The sequence below is a fragment of the Ictalurus punctatus genome, chromosome 12 (genome assembly GCF_001660625.3).
Source record: "Ictalurus punctatus breed USDA103 chromosome 12, Coco_2.0, whole genome shotgun sequence".
NCBI classification, from domain to species: Eukaryota; Metazoa; Chordata; class Actinopteri; order Siluriformes; family Ictaluridae; genus Ictalurus; species Ictalurus punctatus.
The window spans coordinates 4,937,889-4,960,210 of NC_030427.2; the positions used below are offsets into that span (position 1 = coordinate 4,937,889).

The window sequence follows — 22,322 nt, forward strand, 5'->3', positions numbered from 1 at the left end:
TTTTTAATGTAATAATAAATATGTATTTTTTAAATATAATGAATATATTTATTAAATATAATAAATAAGCCTGATAGTAAATAAACATGACAAGCAGTTGTTTTTGTTTTCTCTTTAAATTTTCTCTTTATCAGTTGAACAAATGAACAGTGAGAAATTGAACTTTACTGTTTTACGGTACAATCCATAATGTCCGCGAGAGCGTCCGAATCCACTCACTCCTTTTCCTTCACTTTTTCCTCATATAGTGGACTCAAATGTCATTGGCTGTATAGGGCAGTGGTTTTCAAAGTGGGGGCCGGGGCCCCCTTGGGGGTCGCCAGGTGGCGCCCGGGGTCCTCAACAATTTGGTGTGAAAAATAAATTCTCACTCTCAGACAACCACACACACACACACACACACACACACACACACACACACACACACACACACACAATCAATTCCTAATGTAATGTAATGTAAAGATGTGAGATGTAATTATTAATAAAAAGGGGGATATATTCAGAAGTCTGTATTTTTAATGTGTTTTAAAGACATCTTGCAAAAGGGGGGCCTTGGTTAAATGTTAATGCCATTTGGGGGGCCTCGCCCTGGAAAAGTTTGGGAACCCCTGGTATAGGGAATAGTGAATGAGTGGATGAGTGAGCGGTTTCAGACACAGCAAACGAATAGTAGCTGGGTCTTCTTTCTGTTTACGGACGTGACGTCACAACGCAAGATGAATGACGTCAAACTGACGTCCCGCGAAATCCGCCCCAATTTATAAATAATTATTTTAAGCTTGCCGTTGCGAATCGGGGTAAGGTAATTGATTTGTGTTCATTTCGATGTGATGTTAAAGTACTTTATTCACAAGTTCAAATTTGTCCAAGACGTATGTTTTATCGACTCGTAGCGGCAAAAAAGGCTTGTTTCTGTTAAGTTTGTTGTTGTACGTAATCCTCTTATTTTGTATTTGTTTTGTTTTTGGTTTACGCCACTATCTGCATCCTCTTTGAAAAGGAAAAGGAAACGCCCTCTTTCGGGTCGGTGACGTCAGAGGTCATCAGTCACGTGGTAGATTTTAGAGTCCCCACGCTGGGCCGATGCGCTCCATTTTCCGTAGTGAGACCCATCACTGATGTCTAGTTTTCTAGCGTCTATATTGTAGACAGTGATTGTGTTTGACTGACGGTGGACATGGCTGAACCCGAGGGACGCTCACTCAGCGACTCAGGCTGGTCGACTCAAGAAGTACCACCGAATTTACAGCAACAATCGCATGGATTTCAGGCATTAAGAGACTGGAACTGGTTTCAGTCTGCGCCGATAAGTCCGTGGGGTCCCAACCCCATGTGTCCTGTTCGTAGCTCCGGAAGTCCGGGTTATGGTCAACACCACGGTCTTGGTAGGTACTGTGGCAGAGATGTCTGCAGTGCACATGGCGCATATAGCCATGTGACCACATTACTTTCATCTCACTCCAAAACACTACATCGTACTCAAATCTACCGTCGGTAATCGTATGCGATTACCAAATTTATCTAAAGCAAGCCAGCAGATACGTGTGGTTATTATTATTATTACTATTATTATTATTATTATTATTATTATTATTATTATTATTATTGTTATTATTGGGGGCTGCTTCTGAAAGAACATCAGTATTTGTACTGTATACCTATTCCCAGCTTAGGGGTATTATTGTCTGACGTATAAGGGGTATTGTTATCTGTGAATGTGCCTTGTAATTTAAGTAAACAAATAAATCTGACACTTTACAGGTTATCATCTTCATGAATATCAGTATGGGAGGCAAGACCACGGCCAAAACCAGTGGAGAAACAGAGTAACATATGGCTTATATGTTTTGTTTTTCAGTTGACAGTTTTAAGATAATCCTTTAACCTTCTGTAATTAATCGATGTATGTATGAGTATGTCCATTGCTGTCTATTTACTGCATGTTATGCCAAGGTGCAGTCATACTTTAACTGTGGTGTATATTTGGTTTTTTTTTTTTTTTCTCCCCAGCAGAAAAAACCAAAAGAACCAGAATTCAGCCATTTCTGTGATACTTGTGATAGAGGTTTTAAAAACCAAGACAAATACAATGAACATATTGCCCAACATGTAAAGGTAATCCATCATACCGGTGAACTGCATAGATGTGAACTGTTAGACCTCAAATTCAAAAAATTTTTTTAATTCATTTTGATTAGAAATGTAGAAGGTATTTTTTTGTGCTTCCTATCCAGTGTTCTTTTGATGATTGCAAATTCACTGCACACGAGAAGCTTGTCAAAATCCACTGGAAAAATGTGAGTAATTCTACTTAAATGTGTGTAGACCTTTTTGTAGATAAACTAGAGATGCACCGATACTAAATTTCTAAAAAAAAAAACGATTATTCAGAGTGATATTGGCTGATACCGATAGTTCTGCCTTTTATGCCTTCTTATAAATGAATAATAATGAATTCCACCATTCTGAAAGAAATGCAAATAAAAACTTTATTCTCTCCATTTCAACACGTTGTTTCACAGTAATTGGTCTCATAAACACATTACTCTAATTAACATTAACACATGAACTCAATTCTGAAGATTAAAGTAAGATTTCTTAACTTATTGAATGTTATTAATTCATATTAACATCGACAGAATTCTAAAAAACTTACTGTTAGGCTTCACATTCACTCACCACAAACAAAAGCATTTCTACTTCATCGTTAACATCAAACTGGTGATATATAGGTCTAATATAAACTTTTTTTTTTAGTTTTTGTTGATATTAACTGCATATGAAATAATACTACTCATTGGTGTACTGGCCCTTTAATTAAACGCGAACAGCGCGGGAGGATCGTGCGAGTCGCCGGGGGGTGGTGGTAGACATGATTTCACTGCTATTTTAGCGGTACAGAGATTACAAACGACAGTTTTGTCGTCATTCAACACGAGACATCTTTACACACAGCACGCGATCCATGTGTTTTCCTGCCCTCTTTTGATTGACAGGATATAATCGGCCCTGAGCATCGGATGTTTTTAAACTATCGGCCAATCGTAGGAAAGATAGCCTTTATCGGCCGATACATCGGTGCATCTCTGAGCTAGACCAATAAATTTAAATCTGTCTACCTTTTCACATTTCAGGATGTCAAAAAACTATTTAAAGTTTAAGATCCATGTTGTCTTTCAGAGTCATGCCCCAGGAGCAAAGCGAATCAAGTTGGACACCCCAGAGGAAATTGCAAAATGGAGAGAGGAACGGAGACGGTATAACTCAGTACTCTTTACACATCAATCAATGCATAACTGGGTAGCTTGTAATTGTCAGTTATTTAATTGTTATTATACTTACTGTAATGTCTTCAGCAGTTTGAGAATAATAAATGCTGTGTGCAGGAACTACCCAACACAAAGCAATGTTGAGAAGAGAATTAAACTAATGGAGGTCAGAGAAAAGAGAGGCGATGTGCTGGAAACTTCTCAGTTTGGGTATGTTATTGTGTTGTTCAGCTTTTTATATGCTGCTAGTGTACAGCTTTAGATGATTGATTCAGTTCTGATGGTTAGCTTTTGAATGTAAATTGATGCCTTTTGTTTATTTGAGAGATACCCGGTGTTTATTAATGCATTGTTTTAAACAGACATTTTAAGAGTCGTGGCCGAATGCATGGTGGGCACTATCGTGGAGAAAGTTTACAGGCTCACAGAGGGCATGCATTTGGTGGCCATCAACACTTCCATCCAGGTACTGAAAATGTGGAGCAGGCACTCCCTCTCGCATGCCCTCCACATGATGTAGATCCTCTAGGAGCCCTGGCCACCTGTGACCCAGGTTAGATAAATCTAGCCTCTGCTTTCTAATCAAAACGTGCATCTGAATTTATCCAATGCTATCCTCTGTGTTTACTTTAAAGGCACCAAATTATTTCAGTCTGTATATTTTTGTCAGATTCTGAGAAAGAGGAGTCCGTGAAGGAGACGAAGGCTGCCATGTCCGTGGCCCCCAAAAGTATGACCTCCGCTCTAGCATCACTGATATCCAGCTATGGACAAGATGTGACCGAAAGTGAAAGTGACAAAGAACCAGAGGGTGAGCAACCTCCTGGAGAAATTATTTTAAACATCTTTAAACAACAAATTATTTATTTATTTATTTTAAAACTCTGGTCCATAGACATATTAGCCATGTGTGGACTTCTTACTTAGTGTGTACAGTCCCCTCCAAAACTATTGGAACTGCAAGGCCAATTCATTTATTTTCGCTGTAGACTGAAGACATTTGGGTTCGAGACCAAAAATGAATATGAGAAGAGGGTTTAGAATAAAAAATAAAATATGTATATTCTTTTATTTCCTGATATTTATGTGTGAACATGTGTTAAACGACATAGAACATACCTAATTTGTAGGTGAGCGAAAAAGTAGAGTGGAAGGCTTTAGACTGGCCAAGTCAATTCAACCAGACCTTAACCCAATTGGGCATGCATTTCACATCCTGAAGAAGAGACTGAAGGGAGAAACCCCCTGAAACAAACAAAGGAAAGAGGCTGTGTTAAAAACCTAGAAATGCATCACAAAAGAAGAAACCAAGAAATTGGGGATGTCAGTGAGTCACAGGCTTGATGCAGTTATTGCAAGTTTGGAATATGCACCCAAATATTAAGTGTTATTTGCTTTCATTTACTTCAAGACTTATGTTTCTATACTTTTGCTTGCCTAAAAATTAGGTGGTCTAATACAAAAGGTTCTATGGTTTATGTTTAACACATCTAGAAGTAAATACCAGGAGATAAAAGCTGAGCTCTCGTCTCATTTCCATCTTTTGATCTCAAACCCAAATGTCTCTGGTGTGTAGCACAAACAGATGAATTGGCCTTGCTGTTCCAATAGTTTCGGAGGGGTCTTTAATTGTATACAATGGCATTGTTCAAACTTAGTATAATATTTATCATACTTGCTTTCAATTATGTATTTTTTTTATTAGTATTTTTTTTTATTCTCACATTGGCCTTTTTTAAAGAGGGGTTGTTAACTTCAGGTGTTCAGGTGTGGACCTAGTCAAGTATTTTGGCAGACTGAACTGTAAATATACTGTAGCAGAGCATTCAGTGCTTGAAAATAAAATGGCCGTAGTTCAGAGACTCCAGATTTCTGAACAACAAGCATGGCTTCTGTAGCAGACGGTCTTCTGCGGTTTATCCAGAATTTTCACAGGTTTTCATTTACCATCTCTGGTCTGATTAGTCAAATAACGAAATCGGCTCAACAACAAAAATAGAATGTTTAAAGATGATTTGACCGAAAAGTGTGTGTTTATATATCTCATCTGTTAACATCAAAAATGATCAAAAATACTGCAGTTTCACCAAAAGTAAGATAACTGAAGCATCAGAAGACCCAAGAGCCAGCATATAGTCAAGGAGATGATTTATTGTTTGTACAAAGACAGCCTGGTCATTCTATAGTCTAAACATAAGTTGGACACAGTTGACTTTTGTACTCGTGTGTACAGTACGTTCAAAGGACGTACCCAAGGCTAATAAGAGAAAAACATCTTGACCTAAAAAAACCCCCAAAAAACAGAGTGAACAAAGGACAGCCACGTGTACATTGAGATCATGATAAGCAAAAATCTCATTGCATTGATCTTAAATGATTGAATCATGTATCTTTCATCACATAATCATGGAAAAATAATCCCACAGAGTTTTATGAAACTGGAGTTGAATATGCTTAGTTGAATATGCTTGTTCTAAAGTATCAAATTACTAGGCTACTAATAATTTAAGCAAGTTCCTGCATTTCAAAGTATATCCAGTAGGTGGTAACGGTGTATTAATAGGGTACACCGGTGAGGCAAAACTGAATTGAAATAAGCCGAGCATATGAAATAACAAAGGAGATGTATATAAGTACATATGGTGTACTGAATATCAGTAGCCCATTTATTTTCATGGAAAAACTGTGCAATATTGACAGAAGTAAAAGTAATAAATGAAGAAAGGAGTGTAGGTAAAGCATGTAAAGAACTTTTCTACACCACCTTCTACTCAATAATGCATGTCTGTTTAAATGAATATCGATAGGCTGAAGGGGGAAAAAAGTCGTTGTTTAAGCTTGCCGGTGGGGGTTGTACCATTTTATATGTTGATGAACTGTTTCATATCGCCACTGCTGCAGAATCATTGCTTTCTAGGAAATCACAACTACAGTGGCTTGTGGTTTTTGTTAAAAACAAAAAATGAGAGAAGTTGAAATGGGATTCATATAGTATGCTAAATGGTTCACAGTTCTCTAAGGAAGTATTTTGCAGACAATGTTCAAAAGCAATTGCAAACTGTGTTTGATACAATTTTTAGACAGTCCCTTACTGACTCCATTACTATAAAGCGCTGGTGAGCTGTGTTTGAGAGATTAGCTTCATAAGGATTTAATGCGGGGCGGGGGGGGGGGGATAAATATATTCGATTGTACTTGGTTCTTCTTCCACTCCAGAGTAAGACAATACACATTTTGTCCTTTCTGTGTGTTTGTTTTGTGAGAAATTGAAGAGTGAATCTCAGTTGACCGCCAGTCTAAAATGCAGTCAGTTGTGAGTGACGTCACTTCCAAATACAAACACGCCCCATAGTATACGCCCACCCCAACACTGATTGGAAGGTTTCTCTGCAAGGCATAGGAAATGCAAAGGGATTCGCCATTCCGTTTGAATTTTGGCAGGCTCCATACTCCACATTGAGGAAATGAATTATCAAATGGGGTTATTTCTATTTCAATATGACCAGGCATAACACATAAATACAGTTTGCAATTGCTTTTCAATATTGTCCACAAAATACTTCCATAATTTTCTTTAATATCTTTTTTTATCTGAAAAAATTAAACTAGCTAAGTACACATCTTAGATAAATTATTCTAACGCTGCTGGTCAAGGAGAGACAGACTTTCTGCTTGGTCTTATAAATGGAACTTTCTGCTCACATTCACAAAAAAGATATATATTGGTCAATTACAGAATTTAAAAACCTGTCACACAGTCATATTCATCTCTATTCAATTCCAGAATTACAATTTTCTCTTCGGTCAGATACTACTTTACTCAAAGTTCAAATTTCCTCTTTCTTGCATAAATCGCACGGTTAAACGGACAATGGAAAAACAGTTGACCCTTAAGTTTCTTCCTAGAAGTAGGCAGTTCTGATCAGTGTAATCAAGATTGTGAGGAACATGTTGAGGTCACAGAGACGTACGATAGTCATACCTGCAGTCGCAGAAGCAGAAAAGTCATGTATTTGAGAATATTCATTGTAAGATAATACAGTGCCCTCCACTAATATTGGCACCCTTGGTAAATATGAGCTAAGAAGGTTGTGAAAAATTGTCTTGTTTAACCTTTTGATCTTTTGTTCAAATAATTCACACAAGTACTATGCTCTCACAAATTGTTTCTGATTATAAAAATAGCTGTATCTTGGCAACATTGTGCTGTTGTGAAGCCAAAAGTTGGACAAATGTAAAATCATCTTGTGAAGTAGATGAAATGGATGAAAAAGTTCCTAGTCACCTGCCAAAGGTGGCATAAATTCTGGCTTCACTATTTCACTATTCTCGTTAAATAGTTAAATGTATGTAAATAGTTGATGCAGCAGATTCTGAATGAGCAGGTGCATGGTATGGATATGTCGGTGTGACCGAGGACTTAGGCTTTCCAAAAAACCCCAAAAACCTGAAGCTTAATTTTCCTTATTCTACGTTTGAGAGTAGACCGCTTTGGATATGCACCATGGGAACAAGTACCATTTTTCTAACCAATTACACCATCAGCCACAGGTAAAATGTCAGTTGTGTGATGACAGAAAATTCAGGCCTGTTCCAAAAAGCTGTAAATAAATTAGTTTATTATTATTATCCACAATTTTTTTTTTTAACACTTGACTGCAAAATAAAAGGTGACTCAGTAATTCTATGGGATGATGCCAACCTGTATCTTTCTCTAAAAATGACTAGGTTTTCTTCAGTATTGCACAGACCTTTTTATTATATTTACAAGTGCCTTGTGTTTTTATTATTAATTTTTTCTCAGATGCCCCAATCCTGAAAAGTGCTCTGGCTTTAGAAGAGAACAAGGCCCTGCTTGCAGCTCATTCGAACCCAAACCAAAGCCGACCAGTGCCTGAAAGGAGGCCAACAACTGAGGAATCGGAGATTAACCATCGAGTACCACATCCTCAGTCCGTGTCGCATCCTCTGAGGAGCGGAGGGAGTTGTGGAGGTAGACGAAGGGGAAGACAACATAATGAACCTATGACTGGACCTCAGAAGTGTTGTCCCACTTTACTAGAGATGGTGAGAAATGCTGCAATATACAGTGCTGTAAAAAGTATTTGCCACATCCTTATTTCTTCTGTTTTGTGTATATCTCATACTAAATTGTTTCAGAAATTAAAACAATATCTAAGATAAAACAAAGGCAACCAGAGTAAACACAAAATACAGTTTTTAAATGATAGTTATTTATTTGAGCAAAAAAGTTATCCAATACCAACTGGGCCTGTGTGAAAATGTATTTATCCAGGTAGTTCCTAAATCCCCAAATTTGTGAAACTGCATTCACAACGGGGTTCAGCTGAACTACATGCAACCATGCCTCATTACTGCAAACCCTGTTCAATAAAATCAACACTTGAATAGGACTTTTTCAACAACATGAAGTTTGGTTAAAAGGTCTTACCCAGTAACATACTATGCCAAAATTGAAAGAAATTCCAGAAATGATGAGGAAGAAGGTGATTGCAATACATCAGTCTGGGTTACAAAGCAATTTCAAAGAACCAAAGCGAGAGCCATTATCCCCAAATGAAAAAACTTGGCACAGTAGTGAACCAACCCACAAGTGTCCGACCTTCCAAAATTCCTCCAAGAGCACAACAACTACTCATCCAGTAAGTCACAAAAGAGCCAAGGACAACATCAAAGGACCTACAGGCCTGTCTTGCATCAATAAAGGTCACTGTTCATGACTCCACTATCAGAAAGACACTGGGCAAAAATGGCATCCATGGAAGAGTGGCGAGGTGAAAACCACTGCTAACCCAGAAGAATTTTGCCCCATTTTACCTGGATGGGAGAATATTCTGTGGATTGACAAATTGAAAAATGGCACTGTTTGGAAGACAGGGGTACTGTTACATCTGGCGTAAACCAAACACAGAATTCCACAAAAAGAATATTATAACTACGGTCAAGCATCGTGGTGGAAGTGTGATGGTGTGAGGATGCTTTGCTGTTTCATGGCCTGGGCAACTTACAATAATTGAGAGAAACATGAATTCGGCTCTCTACCAAAAAATTTAAAGGAGAATGTCCAGTGTTCAGTCCATAATTTGAAACTCAAGTGCAACTGGATTATTCAGTAAGACAAAGCATAATATCCAAAGCATAGTAGTAAGTCCACCTCTGAATAGCTCAAAAAAAGCCACAGTAAAGTTTTGGAGTGGCTTTGTCAAAGTCCTGACTAAACAATTGAGATGCTGTGGCAAGACCTTAAAAAAGCAGTTCATGCTTGAAACCCCTCCAGTGTGACTGAACTAAAGCAGTTCTGCAAAGAAGAGTGGGTCAAAATTCCACCACAGTGCTGTGAGAGACTGATCTCCAGTTATCAGAAACATTTAATTGCAGTTATTGCTGCTAAAGGTGGCACAACCAGATTTTAAATTTAATGGGGAAATTAGTTTTTCACATGGGTGATAGGTGTTGGATAACTATTTTTTTGATTCAATAAAAAAAATAATTAAAAACTGTTGTTTACTCAGGTTGGCTTTGTTTTATGTTGTATTTCATTTGAAGATCTAAAACTATTTAGTATGAGATGTATGCAAAAACTAAAGAAATCAGGATTGGGGCAAATACTTTTTCACACCACCGTGGCATACACATTACTTTCAGTTGATCTGTTGGGTTTATTCTGATTTATTTATTATCAATTCTTCTTCTAAACATGTATTCATGTTTGTGTCTTACACATGTATGTACACATGTATGTGTCTTATGATGCATGATGATTCATTAATTTATTATAAACAGTGTTGTATTTTATTCCTTACAGTTGTTGGCCCCGGATATTCGGCATGAAAGGAATGTGGTGCTTCAGTGCATTCGCTATATAATCCATAAGGAATTCTTTGGTCTAGTAAAAATTCCAACCTGGTGATGCCTGATGTTGCTTCAGTAACTGTGAATGGCTCTGTGTTAGGAAATGATGTTGGTGGAAGTGGCATAATGTAATTATCTCTGGAATGGAGTATTTAGTGTGGTGATGAGTTGCTTGGTCAGCCAGTCACAGGTTGAGGATGCTTCTTTTGTTTCACAGGATATACTGTGCAGTAAAGGACATAAGGCAGGAAAAGGAGACTACTGCTCACAGCCATAAGGAGTTTTGTATTCTGTTGGTCACTGTCAAGACATAGCTGACCTTGTTTAAACAAAAGTTCATTGCCCTAATAAGCGTTTTGTTCCTCAGTGCAGCGCACGCACATCAGACAAGGTCACTTCTGCTGATATTTGCTTAAAGTTTAGTAACTGTTGATTGTTCCAGTGGGGTACCACAGAATGGAGATTCACCCAGGCAACCCTTACACTCAGTAAATCATTATCAGTCAGAATACACCACAGTTGCTTTTTACTAGAGGCCATCAGGCTTTCTGATTTTGTTACTTGATAACAGTGAAGATTAATTATTGTTCGGAGTCCCTTGAATCTTTTCAAATAAGTGATTACACCAAGAATGTTGACTAAAGCAGAATGGAAACCTGAGCATAAAATGCTTACAAATGAGGCGTATATTATCTCGAGACGCCCTTGATCACCTGTGCCATGCTGCTTAATTTTAACTGACAAGCAACACAGAACGAAGACTGGGACATTTGTGTGTATTCGTGTTTTTTAAAACACATATTTAACAATGAATAATGCTTTTTATTTGTGTTTGATTACATGTTAACCCATGTGAATATGGATTATTGTAATGATCATTTTCTAACAGTTTGTTTAATGGACATAAAAAGTAACAAATATGAACCCCCGGATTTGACTGAATTTTATATCACGTCTTATATACACATACTGCACACATTTGACTACTTTTAATAAGTCTCAGTTTACGACTGGTTATCCTGCCTGTCAAGTTACGTGACATGTTTTTTCAAGTAAATACTATTGCCTCCTTGTTTCAGTAAAATTCTTTTCAATGATGAACCAGCATTTGAATCTTATGCTGATTTGATTCATAGCAGCAAGTTAAATATAAACTGCTCCGATGCTCTAAACTGCAATTTATAGCTAGATATTTAGTATTAGGTTTGCAGATGTTCCTTCATTAGTAAAAGTAATAAATTCCCAACTTCATAATATTAATAGTGGGGGAAAATATTTTATTCTTCCTGGCATATTTTAACACTGCCAGAGTGATGTTTTCTATTTTTGGCCTATTTTAAAATTTTTATAAATCTGTTAAAACTTATGGCTCATGCCAGATGCTAGAGAGGACTAAAAGCATAGTTTCAGTAATGGGAAATCTGAGTGCCTTTGGCAGAGATGGCACACCCCCCAACTCGGGCATTAGAGGGGAGAATGGACTATGACTCAGCAGCACAGTCACAGCCGGTTCACATGGCTTGCCTGTGGAGATATGTTTGATGTTTGTAAGGAGGGATCTAGAAATAGTAATTGGATGTTTAGTAGAAAATAGGAAACGGAAGAAAAATTGGAGTTCAATGTTGGGTAAATATAGTGAGAGAAAACGGTGCAAATAGAAAGAAAAAGGAGGCATATAAAGTAATGATGAAATTGATTTCTGAATTGGTGAGAACAATAAACCCATTAAAATGAACTAAAGTGCTAAAAGACAAGCTAGGAAAAATTGACACTGCAAAAATGTTGAGAGATAATAGAATGCTACTATTTTGTAAAGATGAAAAACAACAAAAAGCAGCATTAGGATTAAAATACTTGATGGGCCAAAAAATCCTCAACTAAGAAAAGTGGAAGAAAAGAAGTGGATAATAGGGGTACTTACTGATATATCTGATGAGACAATAAAAATTAAAGTTAGAGGGCCGACAGTGAACAATGTTAGAAGACTGAAATGTGTTAGAAATAAAGAAAGGATGGACAGTTGATCAGTCATGTTGCAATTTGATGAGGAGAAGCCACTAGCTAGAGTATTTCTTGGATATGTGTGTTATAGGGTATGGCCACATATTCCTCCTCTGCTCAGATGAACAGCCATTAAGAACAGTCATTTGCTGTGACTCAGATTCTGTTTTGACAAGTGTATTAAGTCGCAAGTCTACATCTAGACAAGATATATGATATTTTACAAAGCATGTTCAAAATTTGCTAATATAGATTAAGTATATCATTCTTATGGGTACCTGCACAAGTTGGGATAGAAGGAAATGAGGAAGCTGATCAAATGGTTAAGAAGGCACTAAAATACGCCAACACATATAAACATATCACTAAGTAAAGCAGAAATGAAAGGAGTAATTTGAGAGGCTATAATTAAGAAATGGGAAGGTAAAAGGACGTCATCTATACAACATTCGAAAACAAGTCGGTGGTGGAAATGCACCTTGAAGTAGGTTTGCCAACCGCCATTAAAAGAAAAGAAGAAGATGATGATGATGATGATGATGATGATGATGATGATGATGATGAGGTTGCTCCATGGGTACAGAAGCACTAAGCGGCTATGCATTATTAGTTTTTTTTGTTGTTGTTTTCTCGTGATCTCGACATAACAAAAAATTGTTTTCTCATGATCTTGATTTTTCTGTGTACTTGACCTCCATCGTCCCGAAGTCAATGGGTTTTTGGTTAAATGCCTGAAATAAGGTCTGTGGTTAACACAAGCTCAAGATATGTTCATGTTTTATACTACAACATAAAATACATCAGTAATACCCCACTCGGGATTTTTAAAAAAGCTTTTACGAGTCTTGAAAAAGATGGTTGCTAACAAGTGGCTAAGTGGTACTACAGAAGTTGTTGGGGACATTAAACACACTGAATATGAAGACTTATCTCCTACAGCCTTGTGGTGTTTATACTCACGCTGTTGCAACTCAAACTTTCCAACTTGTGGATTTATCAATTTATAGTTTTTTCCAATTGCAGTGTTTTTTAAATAAAGATTGAAACAGTTGTCGGAAGCGTAGCAGTGGTGATGTTGAAGTCATGCGGCCACAGTGTGGTTCGTTTATTATTTTAGTTTTTACTTCTGGTGATTGTATTTAGGCTTCAACATTCATAAATGTATTAATTTGTGAAGATTATCTTAATGAACGAAACATGTAAGAATCATAAACTTTTGTTGGTCACAGGGTTTATTTTCTGCAATAATCCAAAAGCCAATGGAAAAATCCTATTAACTTTTTGTCAAGGGAACCAGGGTGCTGCTAACTTCTGGGGTGGCCTACAAAAATACTGTACATCATCCCTGCAGGATTAACGACTTACACATTATACGTTTTAATGCATAACTATTCCACCTAGAACATACCATAATGGTCTGTCTGGTTTTGTCTGTGCTTGCCTTCTTGTCATGGTTGCAGTTGATAGCTGATGGTTGGTTGCACTTTCAGCCAAGAGAACACAAACAATTTTGGGTCAAACTGCTCTACTGGAGAGCCATTGATGTCTAGAAACTGGACAGAAGAAAGGCTTTTGGCCATCAGGCATTTTGTCCTTTTGTTAGCAGTATCACTCATGGCTGAAAAGCCACGTTCACATTCAGCTGAGGAGCCAGGTAGGTTTTGTTAGCAGTAATCAGCCTCTTGATTGTCTTCCCAGGACAATCCCCTTCAAGTTTCCACAACCTGTACTCCCCAACAGCAGCTGGTGGGTACTCCCAGATAGCAAGGTTATGAATTTCATTTTCACCATAGAGGGCAAGGGAATTACAGTCTTTGGGCCAACAGGAAGGTGCAAGTGGTGTCAGAAGTTCAGTAAGTTCTGAGTCAGGGAGATGTACAGAGAGATTATCAATGACAGCCTGAAGGAACTGCCCCTTGCTGATATTGTCCTTGGTGGCTTCTAGTGTGATGTCTTTGAACATGCATGGTGTTATCCTCACTTCTGCTTTTGTTAGTGACTTTCCTGATAGGTTTTCATGGCCTCCAGGACCTCCATAGTCAAAAGAGTGCACCGACTGGCATCAGTGAGAGATGTGTTTTGATTGTGCAGTTTTGATGAATGCTCTTCAATAAAGGGAAGTCTTTTCTCAACCTTGCAATCAATCCAGTCTCTCTTCCTGTAATGACTAATGCTCCATATGTGGCAATGCTGATCAGGTGTTATTTTAAATATTCATTGTCCAAACCTGAGGTATTAAGAGCTTGATACAATGCTACTGTTGTTCCCTTATCTAGCTCTACAAGATCAAGGAAAATGTTTTCAATGTCCTCTCTGACTGTCACACACATCTGCTGTCAAGTAAATTATTAAATAGCTTTTGCCAAATTTACTGCTTTCATCAACTGTCAAACTCCGAAAAGAATAATTGGACTTCTATACAGATATCATTGACTTTCATTTTTGTGGCACTGTGTTCAATCATGGCGATACAAGTATGATCTGATCGGTGTGAAGGGCCCATTTTTCCTCTATCTCTTGTAGCATATTCAGTCTGCACATTTTACTGAAAGCTAATCTCTCTTTTATTGTACAGTAGGCTGTTCTTAGACTGTTTGCTGTTTCTCTGTCAAGAGCATCATTAACCTTCTCTGTTAATGTGGGGAGGATCTCTTTTTCTTTCTGGGCTTCAATTTCTAGAGCACTCTGATGAGCCTGACTGTGTTTGTATATTTGTTTCCTCGTGGTACATACATTAATTGCTTGGACCATCCCTAAAGCCCACTCCTCTGCCACTTGAACACCTTTTTTTTTTTTATCACATTTGTTTTACATTTCTACATGCAATATATCCAATTCTGTTTTCATTGATGTACAGCCATGGGGAGTATTGTATCCTCCATACTTCTAACTGATTTCTGCAGGTATCAACTTCCTTGGAGAAGCTGCTGACTTGCTCTATGCTTTTGCTGGTGCTGACCTGCTCTTTGCTTTCGTTTGGGGCTGATCTTTGCTGAGCTCCTGTTGGTACAGACCCATACAAAGCTGTTATCACTGCATTTGCCTTCTTCTGAGATCTTGTCACTGCTGACCTGTGCTGAGCTCCAGCCACTACCCTCCGCTAAACTGGAATGGACTGTGCTTGCCTTAGTGGAGGTCCTCTTTACCTGCACTCAACATTTTGGTTTCAATATTTTTAAAATAACCATACATAATAAAATTAAATATAAACTACCGTTCAAAAGATTTAAAAAAAAAATGTTTTTAAAAGAAGTCTCTTCTGCTTACCAAAGCTGCATTTATTTGATAAAAAATACAGTAAAAACAGTAATATTGTGAAATATTATTACAATTTAAAATAGCTGTTTTCTATGTGAGTATATAGTAAAATGAAATTTATTCTTGTGATCAAAGCTGAATTTTCAGCATCATTACGCCAGTCTTCAGTGTCATGTGATCCTTCAGAAATCATTCTAATATGCTGATTTGCTGCTCAAGAAAAATTTCTGATTATTATCAATGTTGAAATCAGTTGTGTAAAATTTTTTTTTCATGATTCTCTGACGAATAGAAAGTTACAAATGACAGCATTTATCTTAAATAGAATCTTTTGTAACATTATACATGTCTTTACTGTCACTTCTGATCAATTTAATGCATTCTTGCTGAATAAAATTTCTTTAATTTCTTTCCCCAAAAAATAAATAAATACTTACTAACCCCAAATGTTTGAACGGTAATGTATAATGTTACAAAAGAGCTCTATTTCAGATAATTGTTGTTATTTTGAACTTTCTATTCAACAAAGAATCTTGAAAAACAATTGTACACAACTGGTTTCAACACTGATAATAAATTCCAATTTACGCAAGTAATAAAAAAGGCCTGACATGTAGTGGATAGATATAGTAGAAAGATATAAATAGAGAGAAAATTACCCCTTAAAAAAGTCAGTAAGAAGCTTCGAAAAAGTAAGTTTTCAAAACAATTAAAAATGGCAAGAATATTTTCATGACGGAAAATGACCTCATAGGGTGCAATCGAATCGTCTTTAGCCAAGGAATCACCATATACTCCAAATTTGCTGTATTAATGCAACGGACTGTCCTCTGTCTGTGTGTAAAATTCATAACTTTCCTGCAAGCCATTCTATGGACTGCCATAGACTTCCAGAGTGGGAGCAGATGAAGAATAATAATAAGAGGAAGAAAACTACAGTCTTCGCCCCTCAATATAGCTGCAAACAGCAATTATCGGAGTTCAAGCCATTTAGGGCCCTTAAAGATGTTAAAAGATATTACTTAATATTGTGCAATCCTATAAGCACCTAAATCAGAGAAAAACCAAGATAATTTTAAGAAATATTGGCCTTCAATAAGCTTGTCTAATAGCTGCGGAACATTGCTCAACCAATGGCTGCTAACTGGTCACAATCAGTATTTTTTTTAGAATTGTCCTCAGATTTAACCCATACTTAAGTATCCAAAGTTTGGTGAAAATATCTCATTCTGTTCAAGAGTTATAGCCATTTAAATAAAAGTGCCCATGCCCTGTTTTCATGTTTTTTCAGTATTAAAGCGCCACCATGTGGCAAAACTGCGCCAAATTTTCTGGCCGATCTTAGGTTAAATTTTCAGCTCTCTAGGCCTTACAGTTTGGTCTGCACAATCGGTTTTAGGGCAGAATAATAAATAAATAAATAAATAAATAAATAAATAAATATAGCTGCAAGCAGCAATTATCGGGGTTCAAGCCGTTTAGGACCCTTAAATATATTAAAAGATATTACTTAATAATGTGCAATCCTATAAGCACCTAAATCAATAAAACCAAGATAATATTAAGAAATATCGGCCTTCATTAAGCGTGTCTAATAGCTGCTGAACATTGCTCAACCAATGGCGGCCATGTTTTTCAGGAATCACAATTGTCCTCATATATGCTGATTTGACCTTGGACAAAGACAATTCTTGCAGGATTTATTTATCTGCTGATTGGACAACTTCTTATTTCCTGTAAATAAATACATTTTGCCTAGATTTGATATCTTTCTTGCTGAGGTTTCTCTTATTGTAAAATATTTTAAACTCATTGATAACAATAAGAATAACAAGTTTCTGAAGAATCATGATCATATTTTTCTTCCTCATTGAGGTGCTATTGTTGTTTTTTCTCTTCCTTTTCCTTTTATGTTATTGTATTTCAAAGCAGTAAAAAAGGTATCAAATGCATTAATTCAACTGTCATCAGCCATCGTGTGTCTGAGGCGGTATAGTCCTGCTTTTATTAAATAATTTCTTTAATCATTATGGTGTACCAAATTACTGTTTCGTTATGTATTTGTGACCGCATAATTAGCTTGCTTACTATCAAACACTGCTAATTTTATTATTTACACACAGCGGTTAGCATAACGTTAGCTCGCTTACAAGCAAACACAGTTAATATTATTATTTATAAAATAATTTCTTACCTGTTTTCATTTTGTTTTTGTTTTTTTAGGTGTGAATTGTATTGCTTGGAAACTTTAAAGATTACATCAGTTATTATGTGACATAATTTCAATAAATAAAATATTTAATTTATGAAAATACTTTGCTTTGTTGTGAAGTTATTTCCCCTGTATGTATCCTGCAGGACACAAACACTCGCCATGTCCTGCAGAATTTCATATTTATCCTGCACAATACTCCTGCAGGAAGTTTGTGTTTTAAATAGACCTGCAGGACATAATTCCTAGAGGATATAATTCTTGCATATACATTTTTCTTTCATAGAATTCCTGCAGGTATTTCTACAAAAAAATTAGTTGAAAATCATTTAAAAAATTTAGTTGAAATATTCCTGCAGTATTCATGTTGGGTTGTTTGTAAGTAAAATGTAGTTAAGTACTTATCGTAATATTTCTGTATAATAATCTGTATAATCGTCTATTATTAATCTCTTAATAATGCAAGATTAATCTGAAAATAAACGAAATGCATACAATACAGCTTAATGTAGCTAGCACAGAGGACGTGAACTGCTCCGAGGGTGTCATCGAGTAATTACGGTAATTCCGACATGGCGTGAACGCAGCCAGTGGAAAAATAAATAATTTATATATATATATATATATATATATATATATATATATATATATATATATATATATGTGTGTGTGTGTTTGTGTGTGTGTGTGTGTGTGTGTGTGTGTGATAAATATTCATGTGAAAAAAAATTATGAAATATTTATGGGGGGGGGGGGGGATGTGCTGTTAACATTAAAAGCTGGAATAAAACAAACAGACAAAAACACTACAATCGTCTCAGACTGATGACGTAATTTGAACGTGACTCGTCCTTGTTGAATAAGGCATAACTGAACTGAAGCGCAAATTAATGAGAATCCAAAAGAGAAAAATACCATGAAACAAATACCTCAAAAAGTAAAGTGTGCCATATAAGTGTATTATATTTGTGATATTTTCGTTTTTGTTATTATTCCATCTCACTACATAACCCGCTAAAGCAGTGAACCCGTGTCCACTCTGCCTGGTGCAAATGGGTTTCCTCCCATTTGTTGTCAAAGGAGGATTTGTTAGCATGCTAGCTAACGGCATTCAACTATGCCATTGCGCGGCTGAAGATCACAGGAAAGAGAATGATACAGCAAACCACCTGAAACCATGAAATGGATATACCAAATTGACAACCATTTGAAGAGGACTAAAACCAGAACAAGGATTTTATTGTAGAAGATGCTTTAGTCGCGTTGTCTTTATTAAACCATCAAGCAGAATAATACGCGCTCCAGTCCAACAACGTTCGCCCGAGTATGATGGAGGTGATGTCGTATGACAACAGTTTGTATTGAATGATCTAGCCAGCTCCTATCGTTGTATGATAACGGATGTCAGTCTCAACCCAGAATTTGGGACATGGAAATACGTGTTTAGATACCATGCGTTGAACTGTGCCTAACACGCACATGCACTTCTGTATGTATTTCAGACAGGTCCGATCTGGAAACCTAGCAGTCGTTGGTCCACGAAAGTATTTTAGCATTGTAGCTAGCTTGTAGGCACCGACCTGCTTAGTTAGCGTTAGAGTATTAACGTTAAGCTTTGTACACATAAAAAGTTCGTTTTCATTGCAGCGGATCTTTGTCATGCGTCTCACACTAGTTTTAATCTGTGAATATTAGTGTACTGTTTGTTAACTAGCATTCCGCTAACTACGCCAGTCCTTAAACCGGAGCTTGTGCGCTAGCCGACACTTTATACCAAAGCACGGGTTACTTTAGCTTTTCTCTACTTAGTGAATACACGGTTTTATGAAATGCATCAGTCTGAATCAACCGGGGATTCTCCCGGGACCAATAAGGTGGCACACGCATCTGTTTTTACCAGTCGTAGGGGCAGTAACACGGGAAGTGGTGGTACGTCTGCCTCGTTGAACGCAGTCAGCATGAACTGTAATGCCATCCCGACTGATGACCACCAGTTATCACAATTATTTCAGCATACACCCCCAGCTGGATCATCCTCACCAAGCCCTCATCATTCTGCCACCAGCCTGAATGTACAGGTGCAGTCTCAATCTCACCAAAGCGCTGGGGCCCAAGTGAAAAAGAAGAGTGGCTTTCAGATTACAAGTGTCTTGCCGGCGCAGGTCAGTGCTAGCACTAACAACAGTATAACAGATGATCAAGAGAGCTATGACGATATGGATGAGTCACATACTGAGGATCTGTCCTCTTCTGAAATTCTTGACGTGTCTGTGTCACGGGCCACTGACACGGGTATTCCTGAGAGAAGTTCTTCTGAAGAAACGCTAAATAGTCTACATGGAGGAGAGACTCCTGGAGTTATATCACCTAATGAGCCAGTGAATCCTCACTTGCACTCTGTACAACCAGGATATATGGTGAATGGGACTGTTCATCACCATAACCACTATCCTGGACACCATAAGGACCTGGGGATGGCCTCAATGGCTATGCCACAACAGCCATTTCAAGGGGTACCTGTGTGCTTTGCATCACTAAATAGCAGTGCTCCATCTACAGGCACCACTGTGCAATCTTTTACTGCTGTCCAGAATATAACCCAAATATCCACCTCAGTCCAAGCTGCTGTTGTTGATGTAAGTGCCACTGGAAAAGTGAACCAGACGTTATTTTCAGCATCAGGCTCTACAAGTGGTGCCAGTGAAACAGGGATGCCAGGGGGTGTGATTGGGTCAAATGCTACTGGAGAAGGACTCCTTGGTGAAACAGTGCCTGAAGGAAACAGTACAATGGGAATTATAGTAACAGCTGTGCAGCCTCCTCCAGCATCCAGCACCCCTCAAATTCAGGCTTCCACATCCATTGCATCCCGTTTCAGAGTAGTGAAGTTGGACTCCAGCTCGGAGCCCTTCAGAAAGGGACGGTGGATGTGCACAGAGTATTATGAGAAAGAAGCTCCTACTGCAGCTCCGTTTACAGATGCAGCACCTACCTATCAAGCTGTGGAGTGCTTCATCCATTCCGAGAGTGAAAGCACAAGTGGAGGTTCATCTTGTAGCACGATGAGTGGTGCAGGAGATCAAGGAATACAGCCTCCCCAGCCGATATTTGTACAACCTGCTGTCCCTGTTCTACAACCAAGTCTTTCCCAAAACTCTCCCCAACTTCACACACATTCTCAAGATACTGGAATGCACACTCTTGCTTCACCAGCTGTAGTCTCCCCTAACAACCCACAAGTTGTTTCAGTCCCAAATCTATTAGGAACTGAAGGTCAGCCTCCCCCTCCCAGGGCTGAACAGCAGAGCCCCTACATCGCAGAGGGCCACACTGGCCAGTTAAAGAGTGGCTACCCTATTAATCAACAGCCTTCTGTGCTCATGAACCTGGGTTTGCAGTCAGTAGATTATGCCCAAATCTCACATTGCATCCAATCCCCAGCACAGTCTCATCAGATGCTGCCAGTTCAGAGCAGTATAACACCTAGGGCTACCCCAGGACCTAGCCTTCCATTTGGGACTCCCACAATGACTGTCTCACACTCTGTATCTTCAAGGCCCCAAGTTCCAATTCCACAGTTCGCACAAGGTAGCACAGTAAATCAGGTCCAGCAACATCAAACGCAAATGCCCTCAGAGCAGCAACAGCAGGCCACTGCTAATCAGCCACCCCAACCAACATCTTTGACTACAGGCCAGACTGCACCTAGTTTACCTTCCTCTTCTCTTCAGAGCAATATTCAACTAGGCATTCCTACTTCCCTCATGCATGGAGGTACTGTTGGAGGTCACTCTGGTGGGCTAGGTCTGACTTTGCACCACAAGGGAGGCCAGTCCTCCCAGCTTCCCCTAGCAAGAGGCCCTTATAGTGGTGTAACACCTCTGACAGCCTCCCAGCTCGAAGATGCTGGGCGTCTACTTTTCCAGCACCAGTCCCTATTTTCTCTGCCCCGGCTGGCAACAGGTGGTGTGTCGGGGCTTGCTGGACATTGTGGCTTTGAAGCAAGTGCCAGTTTTGTACATGAGGGTAGTGCCAGTGGAGATGCTGGTTCTTTAGCAACGTCTGCAGGCACAGATGAAGACAGGTAAGAGTTATTGTGACATCAAATATAAATTCATTCAACTGAAACAAACATTTTTATATAGCTATTGCTCATACAGAGACGAACACCTGCTCTAACTTGTGGTTTACATAAACACTAAAAATATTAGGAATGTCAGATATTGGATTGTTTTGCCAAAAACAATAGTCTGTCATTGTTTGGTCTGTATAGCACAATGATCTTTACGGAAACATTCTCTGTTTGCGTGTGCACTTCAGGTAGTTGCTTTTGAGTGAAATGCTCAATGTCCACTTACTTTGAGCTTGAGCTAGTTTCCTGCTTCTAAATATTGCACAAATGGTCCTGTAGTTGGAAAGAATTCATTTATATCATGTAACTCTCTTTAAATGTACAGTGAGTATCTGCTACTCAGATGGCTTGTGATGACCGAATAGAACATAATCTCTCTCCTTTTATTCAGAGCACTAGTGATGTTTCTATTCCCATGTCAGGGACCATCCTAGGACTTGATTCATTGCCATGCATGTTTTTTTAACACCATCACAGTCAGTGTGGAGGTATTGTGTGTTTGTTTTTGTTTTTCTGTACCTGAATCAGACTTTATATCGACACAGCCAGACCAGTGAGAGTTCTGTGCTGCAAG

General features: G+C 38.2%; 2 protein-coding genes across 5 annotated transcripts in view; both read left to right on the forward strand.

Annotated features, from left to right (window-relative positions):
- Positions 1-1,046: 1,046 nt before the first annotated feature.
- nufip1 (nuclear FMR1 interacting protein 1) lies at positions 1,047-11,069 on the forward strand. Of its 3 annotated transcripts, none has more exons than XM_017482489.3 (10): positions 1,047-1,388; positions 1,765-1,829; positions 2,014-2,118; positions 2,238-2,300; positions 3,184-3,260; positions 3,390-3,482; positions 3,635-3,825; positions 3,925-4,083; positions 8,077-8,339; positions 10,099-11,069. In XM_017482489.3, exons 1-10 carry the CDS (start codon positions 1,181-1,183, stop codon positions 10,201-10,203), a joined length of 1,329 nt encoding a protein of 442 aa, XP_017337978.1. In that variant the 5' UTR covers positions 1,047-1,180; the 3' UTR covers positions 10,204-11,069. The 3 variants fall into 3 exon arrangements, with proteins under 3 accessions (XP_017337978.1, XP_053540012.1, XP_017337979.1); XM_053684037.1 differs by having other exon boundaries at positions 2,017-2,118; XM_017482490.2 differs by having other exon boundaries at positions 1,048-1,388; positions 3,943-4,083.
- Positions 11,070-18,455: 7,386 nt separating this feature from the next.
- Positions 18,456-22,322, forward strand: part of LOC108272961 (TSC22 domain family protein 1) — a 51,916-nt gene continuing 48,049 nt past the window's right edge. For both annotated transcript variants that reach the window (XR_008397255.1, XM_017481854.3), the window contains exon 1: positions 18,456-21,700. Coding sequence is in view for 1 of the 2 variants with exons in the window: in XM_017481854.3 (XP_017337343.1) it covers positions 19,446-21,700 (2,255 nt within the window). In the remaining variant the exon portion in view is untranslated. The remainder of the gene's footprint in view (positions 21,701-22,322) is intronic.

What these genes read in the sequence shown, in the direction of transcription:
- nufip1 (XM_017482489.3), top strand. Translation starts at nt 1,181, where the DNA reads ATGGCTGAACCCGAGGGACGCTCACTCAGCGACTCAGGCTGGTCGACT. An exon ending in AAAACCAGTGGAGAAACAGA is followed by an intron (nt 1,830 to 2,013) that starts GTAACATATGGC and finishes TTTTCTCCCCAG; the next exon opens with CAGAAAAAACCAAAAGAACC. An exon ending in GTCCCACTTTACTAGAGATG is followed by an intron (nt 8,340 to 10,098) that starts GTGAGAAATGCT and finishes TATTCCTTACAG; the next exon opens with TTGTTGGCCCCGGATATTCG.